Source organism: Trachurus japonicus, chromosome 13, assembly GCF_045865225.1.
Source record: "Trachurus japonicus isolate A0001 chromosome 13, Traja_1.0".
Lineage (NCBI taxonomy): Eukaryota > Metazoa > Chordata > Actinopteri > Carangiformes > Carangidae > Trachurus > Trachurus japonicus.
This window is the reverse complement of record NC_140919.1, coordinates 19448035-19459720: the sequence shown is the minus strand read 5'-3', so window position 1 is coordinate 19459720 and position 11686 is coordinate 19448035. Positions and strand designations below refer to the sequence as shown.

The 11686-nt window shown below is 42.4% G+C and overlaps 1 protein-coding gene across 3 annotated transcripts; it reads right to left on the bottom strand.

Moving 5' to 3' along the window:
- Window positions 1-259: 259 nt before the first annotated feature.
- On the bottom strand, window positions 260-11132 carry sgcg (sarcoglycan, gamma). 3 transcript variants are annotated; one of them, XM_085795197.1, is made up of 10 exons: window positions 8297-11062; window positions 7987-8081; window positions 7479-7508; window positions 6880-7081; window positions 6272-6376; window positions 4824-4911; window positions 3825-3944; window positions 2785-2857; window positions 2392-2515; window positions 260-1724 (listed from the first exon to the last, which is right to left on the bottom strand). In XM_085795197.1, the coding sequence occupies exons 2-10, from the start codon at window positions 7998-8000 to the stop codon at window positions 1557-1559; spliced, it is 924 nt and encodes a 307-aa protein (XP_085651323.1). In that variant the 5' UTR covers window positions 8001-8081; window positions 8297-11062; the 3' UTR covers window positions 260-1556. The 3 variants fall into 3 exon arrangements, with proteins under 3 accessions (XP_085651323.1, XP_085651325.1, XP_085651324.1); XM_085795199.1 differs by lacking the exon at window positions 7987-8081 and having other exon boundaries at window positions 11022-11132; XM_085795198.1 differs by lacking the exons at window positions 7479-7508; window positions 7987-8081 and having other exon boundaries at window positions 11022-11132.
- Between the last annotated feature and the right edge of the window lie 554 nt (window positions 11133-11686).

Here is an 11686-nt window from a genome sequence, read left to right as displayed (position 1 = left end):
TGTGGGTGGCAGAGGTAAACCTCTGTTGTGTGGGTCCTGGTGGCAAAGCAAAGCTAATCCACTAGAGTGCACCACAGAGCTATAATTATGCCCAAGACACTATCCATTCATGGTCTAGCTTTGTTAACAGCAGAAAACGAGACACAGAAGAATAAAGACTGCGGGTCCTCTGGTGTATTTTTGTCTCTAAGATGTGCTTAGAAAACATGACAGTAGAATAACAAATGTATGAGAATAAATAGCTCTGCCAGACATATCATAGAAGAATAGCACAAAGTTTATTCAACATACAAAATTAATAAATACACATGACACACTTTATCAAAATATGTTTGCACATCAACTACTTATCAACACAATGCCATGAGACGTCAATATTGCTTAAAAAAACAGTCTTGATGCTTAACTAGATGAAACAATCTTTACAAAATATTGCCTTTTTGATAAAGTGAATCTCAGTTCAGAGGCCTGTCCTATTGTTTTAAAAAGCAAATGAAATATGTATTCGACACAAAATGCAAAACCAAAACTGAATTACTTTTTCACACAAAATCACAAACTACCCATAACTACAGTGTCTTTATTAGACCTTTTGTGTTTTTGCTTGTTGGTTAATGAGTCATACTGTGTAGACCCTGGCAATACATGAGGTTATTGAACAAACACAGACCAGCTTCCTTGCAAAGAGAAAAGCTGTCTGTCTTGTCACTAATGCATAATTACATGCTTATAAAGGGCTTAGAAATAAATCAGGCCAAACATACATAAAAAACAAACAAATAATTAAATGTGTGACTCACACTCATAACACTCTATGGTAGTATAAGGGTTTGGCATTTAAATCTGAAGCTATTGAAGCAATTCAAACAAAATAAGAAACAAGTCTATTGCCCTGACTTGTATCTGGATCTGAATTACAATTAGAAAAAAAGGAAAGGAAAAGGAGTGACATTGACAAATATATACCAGCATTTCTTTCATTTTTATCCAATCAAATAAAATAATACTAATTAAAGAAAAAAAACATGCTAAACACCAAAACAAAAATACAACATACCAAGGGCTTGGAGCCAGAAGGGGAAATGTAAAACAAAATTATTTTCAATAACATTCTTTTGCCATTTGAGACATTTATTTGTTTTATTATTCCAAGCCCTTGATATGTGTCAGTTTCATTTATTGCACCACAAGATAATATTGCATAGGATGTAAGCTGTTACCAGCTCCTCATTGCCCAGCCATGATACTGTGTGTGTAAAAAGTTCTCCGCAAAGCTCTGATATATACCAGGTGACAATTTGTTTCAGCTGAATAGTGAGAAGAAGGTCATAAATGCAACTAAAAGGATGTACTTCCCATCACCTCCTACATGTACACCAGCAGGTATTTGTATTTTTACAGGCCTCAATGTGCCAGTGGGAATATCCACTGTGGTATAATCTTAAAAAAAAAAAAAAATTTAAAACACAGGCCGGATATTAACAGTTGTGCTTGTTGCCTCCCAGAAGAAGCATCTACCAAGAGATAGAAAATCAGTAATCTTATAGGAGTCTTATCTAGCATTCTTGATTCTCACTGCAAGTAGAGGTGACCTCAGCCTTGGACAGGAAAAGCTTGCCACTGGGACAGACACAGACCTCATAGAGATTCTGAGCATTTCCAGAAACCCCTCCTCTGCTCAGGGGCAGGCTCGGCATGCGCACCGTCTCTGCATCCAGCACCAGCTGCACAGCAGACAGCAGGGAGAGCAGGTATGATTAAAGGAGAACAACACAGTTGCATTAAATCAACAAGGAAATGTCACTCTGCTTTATTGTCTTCACTTCAGTCGAGTGCATGCACAGAGGGAGCTACATGGGGACGTCCAGTGAGTGCCTAACAAGTGCACTGGTCCATGACGAAGATATAATAAATAGAATGTGATACAGAGTTCACGTTTCTGTGGCAGAAAAACCACTGAGGACTGCTTCTATTATTATCCAGGACATGTTCAGTGCAGATAAGCATACAGTTTTCTTCCCTTAAGCATGAAAAGAGAGATGAGGGTGTGGTACACCCTGCAACTACATCAGAAAAAGGTCAAACAAGTGCGTGTGACAGTGAAGACTGGAGTTCAGCCTGCTTGTTGCATCATAATAAAAATAACCAGCTCTAAATCAACCACCAAAACTCATTGTTAACAGTAACATACACCACTTCATCACAGCAAAACCCTACAAAATGTTTTAAAAGTACAAAATGTAAAGGCAGAGCTAAAAAAAAAAAAAAAAGTCTGAAGCAGTGAGTTGCTGAAAAGCTTACTGTGTATTCTGTTGTCAATCAAAATAAAATAAAAACTGGTTTGGAGACGATGTGCAGCAGAGTTATGGAAGTAGACAGTGTTTTTCTTACCAGTCCATCACTAGACTGCAGAATAACATCCATGTTGGATGCAACTTCAATGTTGCCAGATACAGCTTTGATATGAACTCCTTTTGGTGCGTCCATACTGAGAGAGCGAGTAGGAGACTCCAGCCTGAAGAAAAAACAGCACAGCTTCATAGAAACAGCTCTCATTCACATCAACTTCCTTTGTTTTTATTAAATGCTACTTTTTCTTAACTCCAAAGTTTCATGTTTATTTCATTGCATCACAGTAATGTCAGGGTAACGTTGGTGAAATTAGAGGCTTATATTCGACATAAAATAATGATTTGTACGTCTTCTGTGGATTTCATACACATTTAGTGTTTGCTTTAGTCTTACCAAGTGACCTGACCCATGCAAGTTTGCTGGCATACTCACCTCAGGTCTTTCAAAGGTTCAGACCTCAGCTGGGGCACCCCCACTGAATGCTGGAACAGAGCTCCCTCAGGACCTGACGCAGAAACCGAGGCATACATTTACATCAATCCTGCTGCAGCGACCCACACATTTTTGACCTTGTTACCACGTGCTTGTGGTACAGTGATTCTGTGATTTCAAACATATTTCCTGTATATATGAAGGTTAAATTATGTTCAACTTTTTTAAACAAGCCTCTGATAACCGGGTGCCGCAAATTTGAAATAGTATTGGAGGAAAAAAGGGAGATGAGTGAGAACATTAGATCCAAAACCTCCCAGCCCACTGTACAGAATGTGGGTCCAACTGCAGTGGTTGAAACCACTCCCCCCACAGCGGGCACAGAGGCTCTGTTTCAAGGATTTCAGAAAACATCTCCTCCTCTGCTGCTGCACGCTGCTCTCTGCGGATCAAAATGACCCCGGGCGTAATGAAGCTATCAGCTGACACTCCCTTCAACATTAATCAGCCATCACAGTGTGTAGTCAGTGACCCGCAGCACCATCGACACACACAATGGACACTGAAGACACTGGGAATACAGGACAAGGAAGATGATGGGGGACAGATCAGCCTGATATTTTAATACTTTGCCCTTTCATATGACATATTGTGCTGTTGCTTTTGTTGGCTCAGGAAATACCTGATTAGAATCTTCCATTAATGTGATTGATCTCTCCTACATGGCATTAACGCATGCTCAGGTTAAGATAACTGTGCTCCGTGACATTTCATCCATCTCATAGGTGCACACTACAGATATCCACTCCGCTGTACGTGACTGATGAATGATTGTAAAATTGACAGTGTGCGTCTTTGTCCTTGGTTGCTGGATTGCTGCACACATATCTGCCATCAAACCAAATAGCTCCTGTTGAGTTCACATCTGTTGTCAATATTATGTTTTTCCAAATCCCCCAAAAAAGAAAAAAAAAAGTATTTTTTCGCCAAGAGGTGTGTGACATTTCCAAGAAAACAGCAGGTGGAAGCCGTTTTTATACCTGTGACTCGTAGTTTGTCCGGTCCAATCACAGTCTGGTCGCCATCTGCAGTGAACAGCATGTTGTCATTTTGGGAGTTAATGAGCAGATTTCGAGCGTGTCCCTGAGCCTCTTTTGGACCTGCAACAACAACAACAACAATACCTGAAGGGGTTTGGCAGAAGTGAATGAAAAAAATCAATCATCAAAATGTGTACTTTCTGTCCCTGTTATACTATGTGTCAAAGCTGCGGTGTTTGGAGAATATAATGAGACGCACTCATGCTTTCCTCTCACCACTAACAGCAGTACAGTGGCAACAAAGGTGAGTAAACAACCCGCTGAAAAGAAATGAACGGATAAAAGATAGAAAAGCAGCAGCATCTGAGGTTATCTCACTTCATCCTCCACTACAGCAATGTTCACAGCCCTGCGAGAGGCACATTTAAAGCAGGTAGATCTGTCGGTGGGAGATTTCAACCACTTCAGCACCTACAACTGTGAGCCGGCGTGCAATCTCCCCTAACAAGCGTTTCAGATTCATTCACACAGGGCCGAGGGGATGCAGGCTGTGTTTTTTATGGCTTAATGATCAAGGACACATAACGGGACTGTGGAACACAGCAATTAGTTGGGTCATTTGTTGGCCTTTTAATTATGACAAAATACCCCAACGCAGCCGTCGGTGAGCTGTAAAAGACGTACAAATATGATCCTCCACAGGCCTTGGGCCCTCTGTGTAATACAGAACCATCCAGAAGCAGTGGTAGAGAGAGGAATGTTGCATTTAATGGATTTTAAATGGAAATGGAGGAGACTGTAAATGGAAAGATGGCCTCTTGTCACTGTTAATGTTGGATGAGGAATTGCTGCAGGACAAGTGCATGAATGACTTTACTATTGCCCTCATACATCAGAGGGATACTTTGTTATGCATGAGTGCTGTATGTGTCTATGTGTGTCTGTGGGTCTGTATGTGTCTGTATGTGTGAGTCTGTGTGTGCTCTTTCAGCCTCTCACCCACTGATATCCTCCCCGTGACATCACCGTTTTCATTGCGGGCATTAAGGGAAACATTTTCCAATGAGTGAACAAGAAGGGAAGAATCCTGCAACAACAAAAAAGAAAGAAAGAAATAAAGCAATATTGTCATGTTACCATGCTGTGTACTGATATCACATGATACACTGTATGTCTCCAATCCATGTGAAAGCACAGTGCCAGTTAGTTGAACTACTGATTTGCTCCTTTGATCCAGACAGAAATATCTCAATAAGTATTGACTGTGTTGCATGGATCCCAGATGATGAATTCTAATCACTTTGTGATCTCTAATTTGTCATCTAACACCCACAGCTTCACATTTGTAGTATTGAGTGAGTTATCTTGACAATTATGGAATGAATGTCCAGCATGAAATCAGACATTAGTGTAACTGTGGCATTGCTCTATTTATAGTTTGTACCCCTTCCCGAGAAGTAAAATGCTTTTAAATCTAAATTAAAGTAAGTAAATGGATAAATATAGTTAGCTAAATGAAAGAAAAATGACTTGTGACAGTGGCTTTGTCCCTCATTTCCAGAGACATTTGCTCTAATGGACCAATTTTTATGGACCTAAATATTAACATTCAGAAGTGTATGGAGTCGTAATTAATCACTTATTTATATTTATAACAACACTAGGGGATGATGTTAGAAGGAGGTTAGGAGAAAGTATTGTCAGAAACCACCAGAAATAGGAGCTTTTGTAAAACGTGTAAAGGAGGTAGCCTTGGAACAACTGTTAGCTGTTAGAAATCCTGTTTATATAAATGTTGTAACTTAACTTTTCATCTCAAAGGCAAAGCAGTAGCTCACAAACTCCTAAATCTCATTAGAAATCCACTACACTAGATTGGAGAAATTGTCCGTCCATAATGAGGGATACACTGGTTAGTTAATGAGGCCCATAAAGTAAGAAAGAATGCTAAAAAAAATGCTGCTATGAGCAAGAAAAGCCATAACATGTAAACAACTGCAGCAAAGTGTTCCCATCTGCTGCTAGCAGGCAGGCCATAAACTACTTTCCACCACAAATATCCCGGAGGTTAATGGGGAGCTCTCTGCACCACCACGTGCACTGTGTGGGACTGCCAAATCCAGTTTGCTCTAACACATTTCCCCCCGAAAAAAGAGTACAGTCAGGAATATAACTGAATAAAAACTGCTCGAGTGTCTACAAGGAATTAGATTGAGGTGGTTACAGGACATGTAGTTTGGACAGATCCAACTTGAAACCTTGATTTAAATTTGGTAAACAATGAGATGAAATAATGGGCTACTTAAACTGCTGCCTGACAGTGAACTTAGAAGAAGACAGAAGAGAGAAGAAGGCAGGAGGTAGAGGGGAGAGAAAAAGAGAGAAAGCAGAGTGGAGAAGAATGTGGCAAGAGGAGCAAGAGAAGTGTGTGTTCCTGATTATCGTACTTCTCTGGAGTGGATCTCCTCAGCGTATACGGGAAGCAGAAACTCCGACTCGCCATCCTCCAGCTTGACCCCATCTGAGTGTACTTGTAAGTGTCCCATCCCCTCCTGCGAGACACAAAGTGATGAGTTCACACGCACATTTTTAGAAGTATAGAAGCTGAGGCATTTGGATTTCATCATTCAGTCACTTCATAGACCTCCAAGTGTGAAACACATGTCGCAATGTTCCCTGTGGCACGTAGAGGCCATCTCAGAACAAAGCATCCAGTTGCTTTAGCTGTGCAGGCACTTCACGACAGTGTGTGTGTATGTGTGTGTGTGTGTGTGTTGCAGCTCTTGTTCTGTTTCTGCATAAATCCACGGTTGCCATCTGGACTGGAGTCAGAAAGCTGACAAGACCCCATGAAATAACAAACACATCAGCCATCCTATATAAGCAAACAACTATCAGTTAATAGTGGATGATACTGTTGCATAATAGGCAGGTGACACTGTGATCCACTATCAAAACATCAAAATACAAAGGAAGAGGGGTGAGAAACAAAGCAAGTGGAAAATCCTCCCAGCTGAAAACACAAACTGCCTATAGGTGAGTCATGCATGCGTACCGTGTTGAACCACATCACCCTGAGGATCCAGATGGTGAGAGCGAAGTTGACCACCAAGATGACGATGAGCAGCAGGACAAACAGGTAGAGGCATCGCTTCCTCCAGCCATAGATGCCGATCTTGTAGACGTGGTCGGGCACCGGCCTGGGCGAGCTGCTGCCCTGGGTGGTGGTGACATACTGCTCACGCACCATCTGCTGGCTGGGCGCAACGCAGAGCCAGGTGCGCCGGGCAATATTAACAGATGTTGAAAAGGAGAGAGAGACAGAGAGAGACAGAGAGAAAAAGAAAACATACAGACTTTACTCTTCCGTGCTGCTCGGTGAGACTGGATATGGCATGTGGCACACAGTGTCAGTGGGAGTTTGTAAGGAATCAGAGAAAACAGGCCATGGAAAGTATCATTATTTATGTGTAATATAGGTCAGCTGCCTACACAGAGAGGATTCTTTTTGACAAAACCAACAGAGCATTGGGAGTCAGGTTTCTGGTGTCCAATATTAATCCTCCTTTTTAGCTCTGTTTTGATCTCCACCACCTCCTCAGGGACATCTGTGTCTCTTCACCTCCTTAATGCTCCATTATATTCACCAGCTACCTGCTAACTTTGTCCTTCAGGTGTTTAGTGCTAGGCAGGTAGGGCGATGTAAAGTTTAAAGTAAAGTTAAAAAATGAAAATGTTAGAGGAAAACTGAAAGATATGAATTTTTTTTATATTATAACAGCTTTAAATTTTCCTGTGCACCTGAGTCACTGTGATTCTTTGCTTAAATTTTTCCTTTCTGGGTCCTTATAGCTGAACCATTTCATAAAATTTGGAGCCTTTTACATTATTGCTGAATGTTTTAGAGGAAGAACTCAGGCATAAGTGAGATATATCAATATTTTAATCTAATACAATTCCACAATGTATAAAATAGAAAGAAACATCCTTTGGGTTTGGTCTGAGGTGTCTCTACTCTTTGGAGTGAGTCATTGGGAGGGTTTTTCTTTCACACTTCCAACTTCACATTGTTCCATTTTACCAGCCTTTCAGCGTAATGTAATACACACAAATAGCTTGATTACAACTTCTATGCAACCCCTCGTTCACACAGAGTACGTACAGTGTGTTATTCATGAGCCCAGATCTGGTGCACGGACCCAGTGGATATCTGGCTCACTGCACCAGTGGAAAACTTGACTTGAATTTCCAGCAACGCTTCACAAAATAAAAAGGAAAAAAAGGCAAAAGGCAAAAGCAAAGGAAAATGCCACTTATTACAGAGCAGGGTTGTGCTTTCTGGCCACACAGCAGCAGCCTATCAATGACAAAAACCACCGAGGTGAATGTCAGCATATTTCAAACTGCAGCCAGTGTCTGTTAAGTTATGGCACAATAATAGTTTTGTGTATGCAGTTCACGTGAGCACATACCGAGCTCACTCGCAGGTTCAGATGTGCGGCCCAGTCAGCACATTTGGGCCATCTGACACCGTGACAACAGGGAACCTCAGGGACAGATTTCACAACCGCACAATAAGTGTGTGTTCTCGCACATTGCCGCCAAAGGATCACACCGCCTCACAGAGCTGCAGAGAGAAGGGCCAGTGTCACTTCCTATTGATTAATCTGCATTAATAACCAGATGCAGGCTGCAGAGAAAAGCTGCGCTCACCGAGAACAAGGCCTGAGGAAAATGCTGTTGGTTGTAGATAATTTTGAATCAATACAACAAAGATTGTTGCTTTTGTATTCACAACAAACTGCTCCACAACTGCACCTCAAACTGTATAGGAGTTATCAGAACAAACATGTATCTAAGGTTGTCTCTGTGGCGTTCAGTGAACTCGGTGGGACCCCGCCTCCAGTCACCAGGCTGATTTACATGCAGGACAGGTGTTGCATCTTTCTACCACACTAAAGGCGTTTTCCATCATGTTAACGGAGCCGCTTCTCATACCAAAAAAAGTTCTTCCTTGACACTAACAGATGTTAAGCCGGGCACATCATCCCACTGTGAGTCTCGTGGCGATGATGATACGAGCAGAAGAAAGAGGGCTGACAGACGACAAAGTGACAAAACTGCATGGACGAAAATTGTGTTTGTATGAATAATGAAGGTAAACAATGTTCCACCCTCTAAGCATGGGATGATGGATAAAAGCAGAAGCGCTCGCTGCTCGGGTCTCTGAGGTCCTGGGAGAAGATGTTTCACAGAGACGATGATAAAGGCCTATAGTCTCCATGGCTCGTTTCTTGCTGTTTTGCAGTAAACACAGGGAGGAGGTGTGTGTGGGCATAAAAAAGCTGAGAGTATTTCTATGACCGAATGCGCCTCTCCACAGGACCTGTCACATGGTCCACGAGCCCAGCTGTGATGAATAGCCCTTGTTTCAAAAACCAAACCAATGAAAGTTGCTTGAAAAAAAGGAATGAAAAAATGTTGTGTGCCACAGGGGAGTGGAAAGTTGATAAGGAGTAAGTTATGTGGAATGTTTTTTTTTTTCATATCTCACCTCATTTATATTTATTAATCGGACTTGTGACAATGAGTCATGATGGTGAATTGAATCGCAGCACTGCAGCAGCAACTTTTAGTGAAGATATATATTTTTATACTTCAGCATGTCATATCAACATAAATTCAGTTTGGGTTTTTCCATAGTGACGGTCTGTTGAATTGACACTCCTGCGTCTTCACTCAGCACCTATTACCAGCCACAGATCATTTGCGTGTTAACATGTTGATCAGCCTAACTGTTCACTTTGGGTAAATGAGTGGTGAGGATGAAAGAGCTCTGGGTTTGTTCATTATGATGTTAATGGATTTGATCTAACCCAGGCTAATTACTTCAAAATGAAAGCATTAGGAGGCCTCCTCACTTTAGCAGCAGCTGGAGGAAGCAGCAGCAGCAACAGCAGCTTTTGAGGCTGGATCTTTAAAGGCGTCTTCCAGATCCAGTTTCAGTTTGTTACCACCAGCCCTTCAGCCGCAGACTGATCCTTCCATAGCAACCCAAATAAACACTCCACGAACAGCCTCTGTGCTCAAGTGCCAGGAATGCTCAATTTATGAAACATTATGATCGGAAATTCAGTCTGACCATAGAGCTTTAAGAGAAAGTAGTTATTTAAATTCTTGGCAGTAGAAACTTATTCTTTTAAATTAGATTTTTGATGCTAAAACTTTACAAATATGGATACTATTACTATCCCACAACTAAATGCAAGTTTCAAAGGCACTGTAGACCTCTCACAGTCCTCTGCTCTCCAGGATGAAGAGTATACTTGGTTCAGTGCTGTTAGCGGGGCTATTCATCTGAGGGCATCCTCTCAATTAACCTTAAACAAGTGATGCTCCCTGCCAGGCTCTGTCTCTGACCTCCGGAGGAGAGCGAGGGCCCGGCCAGACAAGGCGAACCGCTGGCCCAGAAGTCCACAGGGTCTGGCTGTGATTGAGAATCCAGGCTTCCCTCTGAGCCGAGCTCTTGACCTGACCGAACTGCAGCGAACGCAGCGCAAGAAAGTTTTTTAGCGAGTTAGAAAAGCTCAAATCATTTGGCCGGTGGTTTGCAGAGAAGCTGTGTGTGAGTGGAGTGAAGAGCAATTGAAAGCTGAGCACGGGGCTTCTGGAGTTTCTGTCTGTCTGTCTGTCCAGTAAGTGGCCGACAACATGTCTCCACTCTGCTGTGATGCCTTAACTTCTAAAAATAGGACACAGCATTGTGAACTAGGCCTAAATTTAAAAAAGCTCCATAGAACACACACAGAGACAAGAGACACATACTACATAGGTAGAACTAATGGACACACACTGAGGTATTGCCCATTACACACATAAAACATTAGGAAGTTGCTCTTTTGCTAAGTTATTTTTGTATTTCAATATCACTGGCCATGTATGGTAAAACTGCAGACAGCTGGCAACCAAACATTTGTTTCCAAATCCCCAAACTACCTCTGAGCGGACGACAAAGTGTTAAGAGCACAACGTGAAACACATGAGTCCCAAAGAAGGAAAAAAAACTGGATAAAGAATGGACAGTAGGTCAAAGGTTGTCAATATAAAAAACACTCCAACTTTATCTAAAGAGGAGGCGAGGAAAAGAAACAGAGCTGACACACGGATTAGTTGTGTTGGAAAAGGCAGAGTACTCACTGTTGTGTGTTGTGGCAGAGCAGTCCTCTTTCCTACGCTACGGTGAGCAGAGCTCGAGCTGGTGTGAGACGCTTGAGAAGCAGCAGCAGCGCTTGAGCTCCTCACACGTCTGTCAGCCACTCAACAGCTGTGTGCCATAAATTCAGCCCTGGAAGTGGCTCCTGGTGAAATCACCACGAGACGGCGCTCCCACTCCTCCTGCATGCCCACTCCCTCTGCCTTTTTAGCCTTCCTGCAGACATTTGAATATCACCAGTGTGTGTGTGTGTGTGTGTGTGTGTGTGTGTGAGAGAGAGAGAGAGAGAGAGAGAGAGAGGGAGAAGGGAGGAGGAGGAGGAGGAGGAGGAGAATTAACCATCAGTGGAGAGGCTCAGTGTCTATTTTCCACTCACACACAGATCCATAAACCGTCCATAATGAACAGAGGCAGTTGTTTTTCATACATACCAGTGAGTCACTTTCACTGCCCAGCCCAGGGCTCGGTGCAGTCCGGTCTAATTTGAGACTTCAGTCATGGTTCTCAACATGAAGTTAAGCTGCTCTCTCAGATAGCTGCTGCGCCGGGTGACAGGCGGCAAGAAGGGCGGAACTTGTAGGAGGCACTTAGTAAGTCAGAGCAGCAGCAAACACAGCACATTAACAGTTACAGGCAGGGGGCGGGTCAG